General features: G+C 36.7%; 1 protein-coding gene across 5 annotated transcripts in view; it reads right to left on the bottom strand.

Moving 5' to 3' along the window:
* CERK (ceramide kinase) overlaps window positions 1-18,801 on the bottom strand; it is a 42,952-nt gene that overhangs the window by 20,673 nt on the left and 3,478 nt on the right. For 2 of the 5 annotated variants that reach the window (XM_075081290.1, XM_075081291.1), the window contains 6 exons: window positions 17,695-17,853; window positions 12,629-12,742; window positions 11,261-11,383; window positions 9,161-9,286; window positions 8,545-8,608; window positions 4,624-4,769 (listed from right to left, as the gene is read on the bottom strand). In XM_075081290.1, coding sequence (XP_074937391.1) covers window positions 4,624-4,769; window positions 8,545-8,608; window positions 9,161-9,286; window positions 11,261-11,383; window positions 12,629-12,653 — 484 coding nt within the window. In that variant the 5' untranslated portion in view covers window positions 12,654-12,742; window positions 17,695-17,853. The remainder of the gene's footprint in view (window positions 1-4,623; window positions 4,770-8,544; window positions 8,609-9,160; window positions 9,287-11,260; window positions 11,384-12,628; window positions 12,743-17,694; window positions 17,854-18,801) is intronic. The other 3 variants (XM_075081288.1, XM_075081287.1, XM_075081286.1) reach the window with 2 other exon arrangements.

Genomic DNA, 18,801 nt, shown 5'->3' with positions numbered 1-18,801 from the left:
TCAGGTGAGCCATGCTAATGACAAAGTAACCCCTTCCATAGCCTTCCCTTCCAACCTAAGCCATCCTATGATTCTAACTGCATGCTCTTGGTGAAGCAGCATTTACTATTTTGCAAAATCTAGATGGTGACTTTTCTGGGAAGTGGTTGTCAAATGGCAAGGATCTGACACATTCAGAAGTAAGGGGAGAAGCTACTGTTACAGGAAGAGATGAGTGGCCTGGGCACATAGTCATGTTCCTACCGAAAGTTTTATACACCTTCCTTTCTGCATCTGGAAACCACGAAATCAAGTTTAACATCTGCAGAATGACAGACTGGTTTAAAAAGGAACAGTTCAGGAGGACTTGGGTCCGTGTTTTGTTGGTAATCACTCCAGCAGAGAAGTTCAACACCACAGTACAACAAAAATGGATTAATACAATAGTGGCAAACTTAAGAGATGAAATCAACATCACAGGGAAAAGTAATCTTGCCTTAGTTTTATTCATAGCAGCCTCACCATATTAAATCCAGTATTTAGCTCTAAGACTGTCATTTCCAGAAGTATAACGGATTTAAAATGCTGAAGGAGGAACACAAAATACTGCACTTCCAATTTCAAACTGGACATACTGAACCTTGAAATGAGATGCTAACTAAACCGCAAAGATCATTAAATATTACAAATGTTGTAACAGAGAAGGCTGTGGACACATCACTTGGAGTAATTAAAAAAAAAAAGAATTAGGTTTTTATGCTATGCTTTAACACATTTTCAAAAAGAAATTTTACAGCCTCTGTGACAGTAGTATAAGAGTCCAGTCACGCCTCATGATTTTATTTGCATCTGGTTTTTAAGTTTGTGAATAAATCTTACACCATTTTTCTATTCTACCTTCACATAACAAGCCTGTGCCGTCTTCAGCATTCTTAACTCCTACAGCTACACATCAACATGCTGATTATAATTATACTGCATGCTTCAGTCCTAGACATTACAGAGCTCATGCCTTGACCACAACAAAAGTGAGAGGGATATGGATGCACCAGAAGCCTAAATCACTATAGCAATTAACACTTCGTATCTACACTTTACTCAATCTTCCCTAGTACTTGGAAGATTTTTCCCCCAGCCCCAGGGTAGGCTGGCAGACTTGGGTTTTGGGAAAAATGAATGCATTAATATTATGCCACAGCACAAAGTGAACCAGGTTGTTTTTTTTTTTTTTCCTCCCTGCTGAGATCATGAGAGTATTTGATCTCACCTGTTCTCCTTTAGTAAAGAGTCCTCTGACAGCAGTTGACAAGTTTGTCCCCCTATTCTATGCTAGGTTTAGTAAGAACAAATTACTTTGGCTTACTCCAGAAGATACCATTTTAGTACTAAAACATGTGGATGAAACCTCAGTGCCACATGTCATAAGAGAAACGATTCTCTGTTTTGAAGTTCCGTGGAGGCATACTACTGCTCTGAATACGGTGAGAAACCATGGCTGAACGTGCTTTTAAGGCTACATGGCACTAGGAGGAAGCAACAGCTAAGCAGAAGTTTTTTTGTAGGTGTGCTGACTTGTAGTTACCACATAGCAGTACAAAACTGTCAGGTTGCTACAACCTCTAAGTACTCCTAACAACAAATCTGTTTACAACAGCAATCAGTCAATTTATACTGGCAGATCTGAAGAATGGCTGCAACTAAGAGAAATTCAGAAGTTAAACCTGCCATTTGAGTAGAAGCCTTTATTCATGTGAACAAAAACACAAGTTATTTCATAAAAATGTACCATAAAGCATACGAATAAATTATATTTTTTAATCAGAAGACACACTAAGGAAAGAAACCGTGTCTGGAAAGGCACATTTATTCAAACAAACAAAACCAAAAAAATCCCAAACAAAACAAAAAAACAAAGAGCCAAGCAGGGGCTTGCTCCAGAAAGTTAGAATCATGATTTACAAGTAGCCTCCAACGTTTAAAAAAAAAAAAAAAGCCTGCACAATGGAATTCTGCCTATGAAATTAAGGTAATTACTCAAAAATGGTCATATAGATGAGTGTTTTAGCATTAAATCTCTTTAGTTTGTAATTTCAAACTTTTGTACAAAGTCTGCTGAATCGAGTGTTAGTTTGAATACTGACACTGTTTAGTCACAACCACAAATGACACCCTACCCTGTTTCTGTTAACACAGCTTGACACTAGGAACTAAATGATAAAAAATGCAAAAATGCCAATTCAGTGTCACCTTACCCCAGGCTCCTGTCCTCACTGAGTAAACTGTCTCCACATATCAGAAGACACGCAGAGCTTTAGAACTTAATCTCTAAACTATGGGTAGTGCTCGTTTTCAGTGTCTGCTAATGAGTTCTTACTATTTTAAGAAAAAGATTGGTTATAAAGAACTCAAAAGAGCACCATGGATGGAGTTTTTTTAGATGCATGATTTATATTTCATTTTTCCTTTTGACTTGATGTGTTTTAGTTTAAAAGTCTTTTTAAGGATCTCACTTATTTTGGAACAGATTTCTTCCACTAGTCTGGGAACTAGGGGATCTGCTGGGGTTAATACATGGTCAGAGCTCCATTACATCAAGCAAAGAACAGCTGAACAGAGAACAGCTTCATCAAGGGCTGGAAAAAAACCACCCTAAACTGTTGCTGCTTCCTGACCACCCTGTGATGCACGGGTTTGGCTATTTCATACACAGTTTAAGGTCCCCATAACGGCTAGATGTGTGAAAAAAGGGTTGAGATTTGTTCAGTGATTTGACTCTTTTCCAGTAAATAAGCACTTTCCCATATTTTCAGTAATGGATTATTTTAAGTATTACACAATATACTTCCAAAAACTGAATTAACAGAACTTTAATGGCTGGCTTCCTTACACACCATTATAAATAATTTTTGAGGGATCTGAAAAATGACTTGGCAAAAAGATATTTGAATCATTGCACTGATTACAAGGCTGTACCTTGTGTTAGTTCAAGGGACAGAGCATGCAGTATATATTCAAACAGCAAACAGCTACAATGGACAAAACAAAACAAAGTATGTAAGAGAAGAAAGTGACTTGACCCATGTTAGCAATATTAAAATACCAGTGAAGATCACTTTTTGGTTGCAGTTGGAAAAAATGCATTAAGAAATGTTGAAAAAGCAACACTAACCTTTCAATTTTAACATGCTTATAGTTAGTTTCCTATGGACAAAGAAATAGCTCTTAATATTGAGGTTCTGGTTTTTAAATTTTATCTTCTTAAGGTCACTAACATCACCAGTAGGCAAAATCTTCTAAAACCAACCATGCAAGTAAAAACCTTTAATCCAAGAAATATTCTCAAATAAAGGAAACAAAGGGGAGAGCGCTTCAAATTCTATTCTTAAGTTTATTACACAAACTGATTTTAATACAAGGCTTTAACAAATAAAGTCAGAATACACTTAAATACAGTGAGTCTGTTATATAGAACCCTTAATGCGCTCGCTAACAAGCAGAATGAAAAACCATAAGGGGATAGTCACATCACAACTTTTAGATATTTAACCCTTAAGGTACTGTAAGCAGAAAGGCTTAAACTTCTTCCAAGCAGAAATGCAGACCATTTGGGTTTGAATACATTCTCCACAAAGATATAGGTAGAAAATTAGTCCCCTAAAGCCTGAGGGTACAGATATACTGTTTCACTTGGGGTATTTTTATAACCTGTGCTCAATTTTCTCATAAAGTCTGTGTTTTAGTTTAGTCAGAAGCTCATGTTTGTTTCATATCCCAGTTCTTTAATTCAAATCTCAAGCATCTGACAAGAAAAAGAGAACAGTGTAGAAAAGACACTGAACCATCCATTTGTCTTTCCACAGAGTCCTCAAAGCTGCAGATGCTATTGAAGAGTTGCAACACTGAATCCAGTCCTGGAAGAGTGATATTTTAAGTCCACTTTTGAACGGGTCTTGGGGACCAACTGGGCAGGGTGAGGTAACATCTGGGACACTAGATTTATCACCAAAGACCTGAACGCCAAGAATGAGTTCTCTCAAATGCTTCTCAGTGACAGCAGTCAGGACTGCCTGAAAAAGTGGCTGACACAGAGAACTGAAGGCATAGCACCTCTAAAAAGGGGCAGAAAGTGCAACTTGGTCTGGAACCTGAGGACTGTTCCTCAGCTGTAGTTGCCTTATTCTTTCTGTGATGGTAACTGAAGGGGAAAAAAAAATATAAAAGGAAGACATTTTAGCATTTGTTTGGAGTTTGCCAGACCAGTGGAAGAATTTACAATGTGGGGCATTTGGAACTGGAAAAATATTTATCAGGTAAGTCTCTGTTCAGTAAATTTCACTCATGTGTACAGATGGGCAAAGGTATTACTGTCAACATCTTATCTTGTATTAACCCACAAAAATTTTTTTTAAAAAGAGTAGTAATTAAATTCTGAAGTTGCACGTTAAGATTTGATTTCCTTTCTAAGGTACCCTTCCCAAGCAAAATTGTATGTGATCAATAATTATACCAGGTCAGAAACAGCTTGAGTTAGGTGTCTTTATGGAATATCGTTGCTTGTATCTTACACTTAAGCCTAAATTCAAGAAGTTAGGAATAAGAAATGTCAAGAATAAATTAATAAACTGAAAGTTAACCGTTTCTTACCAGCAGGGATTATGCCAATCCTTATATTGCACTGGACTAATGGCGCTTTGGGATTATTTTGGTCTATGCCAGAGTCCTTCTGCATTCTTCCAATGAGACCATGCATCACTTCACTGAATGTGCCGTCCCCGCCAACACAAACAACACTGCCAGGAAACACAAATTAGAATGCACACTAACAGTCAATAAACAACATGGCAAGCATTCTACTCAAGGCATGCACTGAGCACATCAAAAATAGCTGTTCTATTCTCTTCCTCCATTTTCACAGAATATAGTAGTCCACAGTCAACTTGGCAGTTAACAAAAAAAAACAGAAAAAAAAATTCAAGCTGTACAACTGCAAATGCACCTAGACATGTCTCTAATGTTAGGAAAAAATGTTGATGCGCAACCTAAAGAAAAAGTCTTTAACCTCTATTGCTGTGTGCAGACAGACATCAGTGGAAATGCACTATACAAGGAAAGCACTGAACAGGACTGTACATACAGCTTTCTAATTAAACAAAATGTAAATAGAGTACCTTTACTAAGAAGGGAAAAGTTAGTTAATATTTGTGGCTTCAGGCAGAAGTATATTTTACACTACTGATTTATTAGCGATATACATTATATGAAAGTCAAAAAACAAAAGTGCATGCTTGCGTGCTCTTTTGAACACGCTGAGAGCCCATGAAACAGACAGAAGTCATGTATATCTACATAACCATTCATAGCGAAACACAGAGTTCTAAATGTTACCAGATGCAAAACTTTGTTTTGCAAACTTAATTCAGGTCAGAGCTGGTGCAGCAGCTACACAGATCCTCAATATGTTAAAGCTCAGCAGAGAGTCCACAGCCAAGCAAATACTAGGAAGTAAAAGACTATTTTACAGCAGTATACTTTTCATGCAAAATAATCAAATGCACTCCCTGAACTCTAAATGCATAAACATTCTTTAACTGAAAAAGAGATTCAAATACACTTTAAAGGAACACATGACAAATCCAGGAAGTTATGCGTTTAGTCCCCAGCATATGTGTTTAGGAATGTCTACTGTTACCTAGAGCAATCTTCTCCAATGCATAAACTAATACTTTTCCCACAGTCAGCAATAGATAATGCTGAATGAGCACCTATTTCATAGGACAAGTTACTTTATTTAACTTTTAAGTATTGATGATTTATATTTGCTTATTACTGTATTTTCAGCAGAAGGAAAGCTTGAAAAAACCCAGTCATTTTTTCATGAATGGAGTGGGTAGTCTTAAAAAATATATACTGCCCAACTCGAAGTCAAGACCTAAGAGACTGGGAGAGAAGGGAAAAGAAGGATGTTTGTTTTTCATTTTAAAAATTAATTTCTCTTCTCATAGCTTAACTATTTCTCAAGTTTAGCCTGTCTCATCTTTCTGTGCAGACTCTAAGGAGGAGGTTAAGTGGACAAAAATTTCCATGTCAGTTCAAGGTCAATGTTGTCTCAGTGGTGTTCTATTTATAACAAGTACTATATCAAGGCTCAGAGATGACAACAATAGGAACACCTATACCTATCAAGGGTAAATATTGGCAAAGAAGTTCACATACACAATATCAGCATGACCAGATTAATTGCAAACATCAGATGACCAATGGGCAGGTGACATGTGTGAAGAGCCCTAGTGAAGAACTACTGTAAGACAGATCATTTTAGAGTGATTCCTACATTTTGGGCTTATTTTTCTAATGGACTAGCATTTCACTCCTTAGACAAATGGTAACAGTAAACTACATATGCTAAATGACTTCCAAAGAATCAAGTCCACAAGACACTGAGTTTTAAAAGAACTATGGTCCCTTCTAGTATCAACCTGTGAACTAATTCAGTAACGAGGAAAAAAAACAATCTGAAACAGTTTTACAAAGGCATGTGCAACAGGCATACGGATAAGGAAGCACAGCAATTCATATGTGCCAGACTTATTTTAAACATGGTTGTTACCTGCACAATATTACAGAATGATCTAGTTGTTCTGCACAACAATGAACAAAAACCTGCCATACGGTAACGCAATATTTTAAGTAACTGTTTTCAAAGAGAAGCTGTTATATCACTGAGCTATTAGATTAGTATAGTCACCGTAAGAAATTCAAATAAGGGGAAATGGGAAGAACAAACAGGAACCACACACAAAAGGTTTAAATAAGCTGTCTCAAGTAAATATACTTGGAAGGCAGTGAAGTGGTTTTCATTAAGAATCCTATATCTAGTTCCAAAATTATAGGCATGGCTTTGCCAAACAGGGAATCTGGAGATGAAATGAGGAATGAAGGGAAATCACTGAATGAAGGGAAAGACATTTGTCAGAACCGATTTAAGAGAACAGGTAATCACAACTAGGTGAAGGAATCTAAAGAAGCTTTTCTTCTATGTGAGAATAATCAAGCAAACTTCAAGAAACACATGCATTTATGTGGCTCAACCATTTTTAAAATCTTCCATAAAACCATGTGATCTGTTATTTAAAAAGTAGTATTAGTAGAATAACTCCTACCTAACAACACTGTTCACCACAGCAACAGACTTGTACATGATGGATAAAAATCAGGCTCAGAAAGACGCGTTGCAGTTCCCAGGCTAACTGCCATTAAGGCCAAGCCTGGGCACAGACGAATCATGAGATTCTTAGAAGATGCAGTTCTCTGGCCAACTGTTTCTCTCAGTCATGTTAGATGGGGGGAGGGGGGAAACACACACACAAAAAAATTCTCCAGTAACAGACTGTTTGAATCTGCCAAAAACACTTCAGGTACCATTACAATTGGTCACTGCCACTTGTAAAAAACAATTTACTAGAAGTGGACATGGGCTCCCTTGCTTCCCTTTTCTGCTCTGTACTGGAATTTCACCAACTGTCAGTATTATCTATTTCAAATCACTTAAGTCAAATGAGAAGGAAAAATCTTAAACTAGGTTTTCCTATGATCCCAGTTTCCCTTCCTTGCACTTCTACAAAATGAAGAAAAATCCCAGTATAGTCAAAACTGCTTATTTAAAGTCAACTGATTTTAAAGCAGCTGAAGTCTAGGAATTCAACCTATGAATGTAGTTTCTTCCTACCACAGTTTGCCAACATCATGCCCTCACTCGATTTATATAACGCATATAGATCTGCTCCCCCAGCAAAAGTACTCTGAAGAGATAACGTTTTATTTTTGCAACTTACCAGTTTAAATGTACCTGTCTACAAATGCAAGGTATTATTTTAAAATACTGTAATTATGGGAGTTCATATGCATAGGTTCTGCATACATTTTCATGATCTTCCAGTCATCTAACTTGTTTCATGTCATGAACCAGAAACTGGAATGACTAGCTTATGTATTAAAATATTCTGCTTCTACAGCAGATTTAATAAGGGAATGCAACTGCACCATTCAATTAGGTCTTCTTTTAAAACAGTAATTCCACAACAGAACACAAATAAAGCCAAATGATGTGACCATTATTTGAACAGTCCTACATAGGAAGAGGAACTATCTGTAACACTTCTAAACAGCTCATGGTTTTTACACACAGGCTGAATGCTACTGATGCCGTGTTCTAGACTCATGTATGTGTCAAGATCACCTATACCACAAAATACTTCAGGGTAGCTTTCAAGCTATCACAGAATGCTCTACTTCTGGACAAACAGAAGTATCTTACATTTATCGTTTGCATGAGATTTGTGTTCAAAAATTGTTACACTACACTTGAACATATTGTTACTGAAACAGTTTAGTTTTCCTGTGATAATCCTAAATGTGGATCTCCTATCAAAAGGAATATGCCCCAGAACTTGCAGCTGTTGTAATGAACATATCGGCAATGAAGACTACTATTTTAAATTAAAGACAAAACCTGACAGATTACAGAATGTATCAGCTAGAAAAGGAAAAGCAAATGAAGTTACTTACCCATCATATTTATTAATATTGACTTCAAATAAATTGTCCTTAGCATGGTTAGCATGTTCAGTTACTATGAAGAAATAAACACATGAAAAATTACTATTATAAAATACTCTTATTAAATGGTATATAATATAAAATTATTAAAATGTTATTAATTCATTAATAACCATACTTCTATTACCAGTGTCACCAAAAATCAGCCTGCCCTTAAAATGTGTTTCAAAAGATTTTATACCAAGGAAAGAATTGAGAGAGGCATGCACTGTACTCGACATGAAAGAATATTTCACTAAAAATTGTGCAAGTGAACAGTTGGGTTTAACAGCAAAGCTGAAAAAGATGAGACACTATCTTATAAATGAAGAGCTCAAATACCTCAGAAATACGAGACATTTTAATTTCGTAAGCAGAAAATTGATAAAAGGTGGTAATTTCTCTGGCTACCTGTATATATTTATATATATACACACACCTTTAATTAGAAACCATCCTTTCTCTACCACTCAGGTTCATTTCCTTAGTAAGAAAAGGTAAGTAACAGAAAGAATTTAAGCTACTTAGAGATGCGTTAAAGAACTCATATTGAGTTTATTACGAAATTAAAATATTTATTACTCACTAACAACATCAGTGGAGATAGAAGCCAGACTGAAGAGTGGAGCAACTTTCTGTTCATAAATCCTCTTCCCTTGACGTTTTCCTCCACATGGATTAATATACACAAGCAACTGCTTTGGTCTAGACTCTGCAGTATGGAAAATACTATAGTACACTGATTTTGCACCAAAACAAAAGCTTAACAAGCTATACAAAACCAAACTTGTAAATATCGAAGTGAACACTGTATACAAACCTTTTAGGTCTTATAACTCTATAACTCAATCAAAGAGCTACAAAAACCTGCTTCCTCTATCCTCTTTATTATACTGAGTATACTGACAGTACTGAACAAGTTGGTAGTAAGACAGCAGGTGAAATTCAGAATCATTTCACCTGACTCCATGTCATGTCATATTCTCACAGTACCTTCCCACTAAATGACATCAGCATCACAGCATACAAGACAAAAGACAAACCAAGGGCAGCAACAGGAAAGACACTTCTCAGTGAAGCATACATAGAAATACTTTTATTTATTTAAACAACATTCTTGCTTTATAACCTAGTTAAAATGCATTTCCTTTAAGTGATAAAGACACAGTAAGAATACCTCCCAACTACATGCTGCACAGCAAGTGCTTGCCCTTTACTGTAACCCCTTCCCTTTAGAAAACACCTTTGATATTACTATCTCAAATTTCTTTGAGTAGTTATGGATTTACATTTACTAGCAGACACAGAAAATGGTAATGCTTGATGCACCCAGAGAACCTTCCTTTTTTGTATAGAACAAAGACCTGTTACAATATTCACACTTCCTCGGATGGCATTCTAAATTATTATTTTAAAAGAAAAAAATAAACCGAGTTATTAGATCGCCACACTTGCATAATAAATCCACCCAAGCTAGACTGTTTGAATGGTTTAAAGCTGCCACACACCAAAGCACCATTTACCCTCTCTGAGGAGCTCCTACCTTTTCTGAAATAGCTTGTTAGCAATAGAATGGACACTTCACTCAAATGGGGATGACTGCCCAGGCCACATCTCTCACAGGTGTACTGAATGCCACACGAACCCTATTTCTTAAGAGATTTTATTTGAAGCCAGATACCTCATGTGTAATGCATACAAAACAAAAACATTATTAAGATGCAGGCTTCCAAATGGCTGTTCAGAAGAGCATTTTTTTATTAAACATCCATTTTCATTCTCTGAGCCTTAAGTACTTGCTCAAGTCAAATTGTAGGTGTACTTGTCTCCAGTCCCTTCTCTGGCTCCATCTCTCAGACGCACCTCAGACCTACACTGCAAGTAGCTGATTTCCACCTCTGCCTCCAGCCCTATCTCCTGCTGCTCCTGTCTGGCCTCCTTGGATGGATCCGATTACTTTATCTCATCTGGAATGTAAACGGGACCTGCTGCTAACCCCATCCCTGCTCTGCCCACCCTGCTCAGATACAGCGGGACCTCACCCTGGTCAGTAAGGGCACTGCCTGTGCTATGGTCATCCTTGACCCCCTTTAGTCACGGAGTTGATCTGCTCCTGCTGCTGCTCCCTGACATCTATCAAGGTATCTCTTTCAGGAATAACTCCTGCAAAACTACTTTTAGCCTTCCAAGAAGTAGATGTCCAAGAGTCCCAGAAATGATTGGTGGTAATTCTCACTACATAAGGCACATTGTTGATGAGACTGGAAAGGTGAGACACACAAAAAGCTACCCATAAATCTTATGGTCGCTACAATCCTTGTAATCTCAGAGATTTGAGGTGCTCTCAAGATCTGAGGACATTTTTCACCCTTTACTTTCTCCAAAGTTAGTCATTTAAAGCCTCTGCTAAGCTTTTAATAATGTCCCCATTTTGTGAAAATAAGTTACATCTGGGCAAAATTATGAGACGCCTATAGTTCTAACTGATAAAACACTCAATACAACTTAATGAATATGAGATGCAAAAATAGTGATAAGAAGAATGAGACACTTAACTCCCAGCTCTCTCAACTCTTGAGCATAAGCTTCCCTTAAGATTTCAAAAAAAAGCAGATGTATGAAAACAATATTGACATACATGCCTATAAAATGATTCTGCAAACATTAGTAGTTTAGTCAAACTTACTCTGCCTTTCAAGTAATTCTTTCAGTGCCTGTATCCACTGATTACACAAGTGCTCATCAATACACCAAAACGTCACATCACTGCACCGCCAGCGGTGATTTCGTGCTTTCTTCACGTAATACACTATTTAAATTAAAAAACAAAAACAAAACCATAAACAACAAAAAAACCCAAAACATACACACACAAAGAGGCACAATGAGACAGTTCTGTGAAATGACAAATGCATTTCAGACAGATCTCCAAATATCTACCTTTAGAAAATAGTAATTAACCCCAACTACACATTTATGCAAATGACAGAAGCATTCAGAGTGTGAGCAAGACATCTATAGAAAGTCAAAATGAAAACATAAATGAAAACACTTGCTCTAGGCCACTAGCTTATAGCAGATACCCAAACATAAACTTATTTTTAAACCAAATAAAATCCATTTTCCATGAACTGATTATAGACATACTTATACAAAAGTTCACTGAGCTTATATATTATTTTATCCATATTAAAGTCTGCAATGTCTACATAATACAAAATGCCGTGAGCTAAGAGGATAAGCCAAACCCTCACATCAGCCCCCATGTAACTAACAGGGTGAATTTAATTTCATAAAGCTGAAGTTTTAGAAAAAATATTTACAGTCTTCTTGCGCATTAAGAACTAAGCTTACCTTTCCATCCACAGTATCACCAACCATTATTACTGAAGGACTAAATATGAGGCAAGTACTCCACAACATAATATTGTGGCATGGGAGCAGTCACATTTGCCTCAGCTTCGCAGCACAGAAATCGCCACTCTTTCCCCGACACAAACAGAAATTTGTTTCTGGCACTTTTTTAAGAATGTAGTCAATGATACAAAGAACCTTTACACACATGCATTCTGATGGTTATGGATAGTTTTAAAAAAAACCCAAACATTCAAGACTCATGTTCCCAGACTCCCTTGATTTTCTAGTTAAGTAGTAGAAAGCAAGCGTCCTGCCGCAGTCATTCAGCAGCAGAAAGGTAAGACATTAGTTAGGACTACTTCACTAAATAACCAAACATAGCACGTGTTCTTAAAGAAAGGGTTTTATTTTCCAAAATAAGGCTCTTTTAAATGTAACCTGGCAATTTTTTTTTTTTGGGGGGGGGGGGGGGGGGGGGGGGCTAATTTGTTTGTCTGTTTTCCTGGGTTTTTTTTGTTTGTTGGTTTGGGGGTTTTTTGTTTTGGTTGGGGGTTTTTTTGGTGGTGGTGGAGTTTGTTTTGATTTTTTTAAATGCACCATTTCTGTTAAAAAAATTCTGAAGATTCATTCTGAGTCTGCCCTTTATACCTCCAACTAAGTAATTAGCACAAGCATCCTGCGAGTATACTTGCCTTACCTGTGAAACCATACGGCTTTGTCATTTTTTGCCATTTGCCAGCATTACGCTGTTTCTTGTTAAGTTCAGTTTCTTCTACAGCAATGATCTCAGAGGTTGGTACGGAACAGCTTTCTGTATAAACACAAGATCTTACGCATTAGTATCTTCAAAAAACAGCACCAGAATTATTATTTCTACACATAATGATATAGACATACAATTAGAGTAGCTGCTTAATAAGCACAACCAAGAGCGTAAGTAGAAATTTGCTGAATATTTTCGATTTTCTTTTGCCTTTAGTCAAAGCACATGATCCATAACCACCTATGAACTACTCCAAATGTTTTAAATGTCTACGATTTCTCAGAAAATTAGGTATTGAGTATAAAAACATTTTTGCATGAAGCCAAAATCCAGCAACACTGATTTCAGAGTAATTAAATTGCCCCTTCAATGACACTTAGTCCAGATATTTGACAGTGAAAAGCACAACTTATTTCAGCGAATCTGCAACTAAATCTAGTCCAGAGAGACTACAGAGGCCATTTGTTATTCTCAAGTAAGTAGTTGGCTTATGAAAGAAGGGCATTCATATGAATGCCTAAGACTTTAAATCCCACTAAGCTTTTAAACTTCAGGATCTCTGAAGCAGCAAATTCTAGATGTTATATGTACTGTTAAATATATTTCCCTTGTATCAACTTCAGAACTATTGTTTTTCAGAATAACAGGCCTCTTGCTCCTACACTATGAAAGAATTTTCCTCCACCCTTGCCCTTTTTTCTGTTATAGTTCCTCAAAACCTTCTCAGTCTTCTTAACTCCTGTCAAACTGAGGCTTTTGTCTCACATCACTGATTTCAAAATTTCTTTGCTTTTACTTTATCTCAAAAAAAAAAACCCCACATGCTTTTTATTCATGTACAAGCAAGCACTCTGTGTATATATACACAAAAAACAATTACATGAGATATATTATAATATAATCTCTTATATAATAACAATATACTTGTTTCTCTCATATGTAGGGTTTCTCTCATATATAGGTAGATATCTAGACTGATATAGAGATACAAAGAGATATTAAACACACAAAAATGTTGTTACTGGGTTTTATCCTACATTTCATGTTCCTCACTATTTTGCAGAAGTACCATGGCAGTGGTGAGGAATGTAAAATAAGCAAACAATTTTCCTCAGCTCTTCACAGCAGCGACTACAATTCATTTGTCACTAGTTCAATTTTTTTTCCCATCTTATTTGTTTTAGTCAGAGTTGTTACCCATTGTCATGTCTATTGACATGCGTTTTTTTCCTTTATGGGTGTTTCAGGTGCTTTATATTCCTTTAAGGATTTTATCTTACCAGAGGTTTTTAGCTTGGTTCCAAAGAAATGTAGCTTCCAAACTTCACGCTGAGGCCTTTTAGGAATCTGGTTGTATTTGAAAGTTTTAACTACTTAGAAAACATATTTAGCTTTTTTTTTTTTTTGCATTTACTATATTTAAGGCATGATGGGGAAATGCAGCAGTCACAGAATGTGTTTATTATAAAGATCCAACAGCAGAGATGAACTCACTAGAAACACGATATAGTTTTACATGTGTATGTATATGATATAGATATCTATACACAAGTATCAAGTATTCAATACTCAATAGTAACAGTTAATTGGTCTTCCTAACATTCAGAGAAAAGATCTGCTATGGGATCTCAACATGCTTATCCACCTATCCATTTAGCCAAGAAAAAAAAATACAGAACAGAGATGCAACAATGAATTAAGATAAGGGAACATGTTCTTTAACCTTTCTTTCTCAGAACTGCTTTTAGTTGTCATTTTTCTACTGGCTATGCCACCTTTCCAGATGTTTGAATACAAAAAAAGCTTGTTACATTTATAAAGACTGCATACTTAAGTGGTAACTGATTTTGAGGTTGCTCACAGATATGCTAAAAAACTTGACAAACTACATTTAGATCAAAATTGGAATGACAATGCTCTAATGAACATTTTGGGAAATAGTTCTACATACTGGATACTTATTAGCATGTACACTAGGAGCAGCAACAGAAGTCACTGTTTTATTAGGAATTTTCTAGATAATGAAGCTGTCCAGCTGTACAGATAGCAAACAGATTAAAAAGCACTACCAAACCTGTATCACTGAAAGCATTCCTTTGGAGTATATATTTTAGCACATATTACACAGCTTATATTAACAACCCTAGACCTTGCAACCACTTCTACTAAGTTCGCCTAATTCTTCAGATGTGTTCTCCCTCTGACAGTTGCACGATTGCTTTTCTAGCAAATGTCTTCACAGATGTGGCAAAAAAAAGCAAATAGTAAATACTTTAGTTATATGTATGCTTTTTTTAATCTTAAGCCACAAGAAAAAAGCAGATTTGGAGGGGTGGGGAAGGAACAAAACAAAAGCAAGGAACAGAATAGAGTGATCCCACCTTCCCTCTGTAAATCTTTGCATTTGATAAAAGTCTGAGAAGTATCTACTCAATGAATACCAGCTATGCTGACTGTGGCCCTCGGTTCTACATGGCACTGTACAGGTACCAAGCAGCTCCATTGCCCTGATAGCATACTCCAATCTTAAGGCAGTCAAAACCACACACTACCTAATACAGTAATTGCAGAGGGCCAGAAAGATGCAAAGCTGCTCAGATACAAACATGTTATTCAGAACATTCCCTACAGCTTACAAAAACAAATCTGAATGCATTTGTGTTTGAACGGAGCTCAAGAATTTCTATCAGTCCAAATACAACTCTATCACTATTCAACATAGTGTTATACAGTATATTGCTTTATCAGAAAGCAAATCAATTACTTAGTCCCACCCTCACCCCTTTTTCCCCCAAATGGGGACGTTTCCATTGTGAAGAAATCAAACAACGACCTTCAATACAAGCAGCACAATCATGGTCCTATGAACACAAACCCCTCATCTGCCATTTAATCATCAAAACCTTCCCCATAAAAATAAGCAGGACTATCCTGCCCTCTTTTGAGGGGTCTACAAGGTTCACATATGTACTAATTATATTCCTTTCCCACACCTCTTTCACTGATTTAGCATACAGCTGTTCACTCATAAAGGCCTTCACCTTTATGAGTTTCTCCCAAAACATGGAAAATCTCATTGCCATGTTAACAAAAAGAAAAAAAAAAAAGGTACTTACACCAGCACTACTAGATCAACATTGACAAAAAAGTTGAACTACAGGCTCAGACCATACCAAACAATTTGACTTGGCTCAGTACAGTGTGCTCAACTAAGTAGCACAGAACAGTTCCTTGACAAAATACCACGCAAAATACCACGTCTTTTTCAACATACACATCTAGACGCAAGAGACTGAATTTTGAGTTCAGAAATACTAAAGTACATATCAATTTTCTCAAGCTTTATCTCAAAGATCTTCAGACATCTATGTTTCCATGTCTCACCTTGTTGAATGTCTAGCACACATGATACATGTCCATCCAGAGCAGCCAGATGAAGGGGCATGGCAAAAAAAAAAAAACAACAAAAAACCCCAACCCACAAACAAAACACACAATGGACAGGTGACAGTCCTCGCAGCACACTCGCTGTGCCAGTCATCACTCATTCTGGGTCACCGCGCTCTTACCATCTTGACAGACACTCTTCTTGAAGTGCAAACTGACAAAACAGCAAAACACTATTACATGCATACTACTTTTCCCCACATTAAGCAAGGAGGAAAGAAAAAAAGCACATGAACAGTGGGCCTTTTTTTGTGAAAAACATAGCCAGCAGTTGTGATGTGTGTTCTCCTGTGTAAAGAAAGGCTTTTTGGTGTGTCATCACTGTCTGCCACTCCCACAGAACACTTCCTGAGTTTGCTTAAACTCAGTCAGAGCCCCAGTCAAGATTTGTTCATTCATCACTGCCAGCTACGTATCCTACAGGCCAAATTCCTCCCTCACAAATGTGTTAGCTCAAAGCAACACAGACGTGCAAAAGCATAAAAACATCACTGATCACAGCACTTGATTTATTCTTAAAATTCAGTTCAGGCCCATGGATGCAGTAACATTCATAACTAATTTGAATTATTAGTATACTCTTGTGACTCTAACAACTTTATCTTGTGATATTAACAACAAAAAAGCTGGAGCACAGATTCAAAGAAAAAGTATTTTTTCAGTCACTTTGAAAACTAGTTTACTATTACAGACCACATGAACAGTAAGTTACCTTGTCCTAAGTTTGCCTTCACCTAAAAGCAAGGAAACAAGCTTTGTATCAGAAGGTACACTGCATTATACTGATGATGCACTACAGAAAGCTGTGTCTAATAAAGACCAAAATAAGTGAAGATGGTGGATAAGGATATAAAGCAGAACAACAGAGAACCCTGGGAGAAGGGGAAGAAAAAAGATGCCATGACTAAATTATTTAATTCAGAACTGTGGAAGAGTCACAGAAACATCCAAAGGCCACGATCTCACAATATACAGCTGTGTAAAGTGAAACTTCTTTTTTTTTTAAGGTAAATCTTCAAGTACTTAGTAAACCAGTAGACAATAGATCAGTTCCTAATATGATCAGACACACAGTTGCTACTTCATATCACATAACTCAATTTGAAACAAATCACAGCAATTTGAACTTTCATCAATTTGCATATTTAAATCATATTGTTGAATGTTTTCCCATTTTAAATTTCCAAATTTAAAAAAATTTTCAACTCAACTATGAATATTTCAATGGTAAAGCAAGAAATAAGATGCACTTCTTCACCTAAAGGGGGGGGAAATAAAACCACCGCCACAAAAGAGCTGTGTCCTGAAAAGCATGTATTGTTTAATGCAGCGTGCATCTATATTTGAATAATGTATCTTCCAGAAGACATGTTACAAAGAAACAACGCCTTCTAGAGCTATTATTTCCCACATCCTACTGGTTGAATGCAGTCAGTGGACCTGCCTAGAGAAAACCACGGTTCAGATTCCTACGTGCCCATCACCAGTCGTTCCCGACTGATGAAAAATGACTGACTAAGGATGCGCCAACACACCGCAGGTGCTGGACTGACCTTGTCTCCAAGCAGGCCCACCTCTGCTGTCTTGGTGCTGTGTTTATCAAACTGAGCATTCTTTAGAATCCACAACACCAGAATGGCATCAGTCTTGTGAACACTAGTACTGAGGCTTCCTCAAGAGGTTGTTTTGGGGGGAAAGCTGGAAAAGGCACGCTAAAGGAGAAAGAGAAAGGTTAAAGGAAAGTGCACACAATAAATGAAGGCATACAGTCCAGTGTCTAGTTTGGTCACCCGCTTCGTACTTGTACTTCACAGTTAAAAAAACCAGAAAAATGTCACGAGAATCTCATTCTGTGTTTGCAACCTCTTCGTACTAGGCATGATACAATCTTAGCCAACACTTCTAAAACACCCATAAATACACACATACAATACATATAATCTGCTATGAAATTTGGTACACAATTTTTATCAGGTTACTTGAGAAAAACTTCACTGTGCCATCAACAGGAGGAAATAATAAAACAATTATTCTGCCCAACTTTGCAGGTCAACTAAATCTCATGGTAAAGTATTACAAGGATGAAAAATAATTTTCTTCAGAATATTTGAAGATGAAGGCATGCCTAGGAAAAAAAGGTGTTTCTCAGTTACTTTTAGTTATGCACATGAAAAATTTCAGATAAAACTTCTCCTCTAAGTTCAAACAAGTCTAATGAACCAAAGAACAGGAAATGGGAACCTCATTACACTGAGGACAGAACTTGAAAATATGATGCTGTTAAACAAGGTCTAACGATAGGAAGGTAAGTAAACAGCATTTAGGATTTAATGTTTTCAAAACATACCATGCCTTGAACAAACACTTCGGTTTTGTTACTCTTCGTATGTTCTCAAATAGCATAAAAAATAATTCTCCTGAATTAATACTTTTTTTAGTCACAAAATGCATTTTGACAGAAGGGGTTTTAAATATCTATGTATTCCAATATAATTGTACAAAGATGAGAAAACACAAGAGTCTCCCCATATTATGCAAAACCATATTTTCCTGGACAATAGGGCAAAGTCTCTGTTGTTTCCTATCTGCTCCTGAATTTGGATGCAGAGGGAGAGGTAGATATTTCAACACTTCTACAATACGATAGCTCTAGTTCCTTA

The sequence above is a fragment of the Phalacrocorax aristotelis genome, chromosome 1 (assembly GCF_949628215.1).
Source record: "Phalacrocorax aristotelis chromosome 1, bGulAri2.1, whole genome shotgun sequence".
In the NCBI taxonomy this organism is placed as follows: domain Eukaryota; kingdom Metazoa; phylum Chordata; class Aves; order Suliformes; family Phalacrocoracidae; genus Phalacrocorax; species Phalacrocorax aristotelis.
Note: the sequence above shows the minus strand (reverse complement) of the source record. Positions and strands in the feature narration are given on the sequence as shown.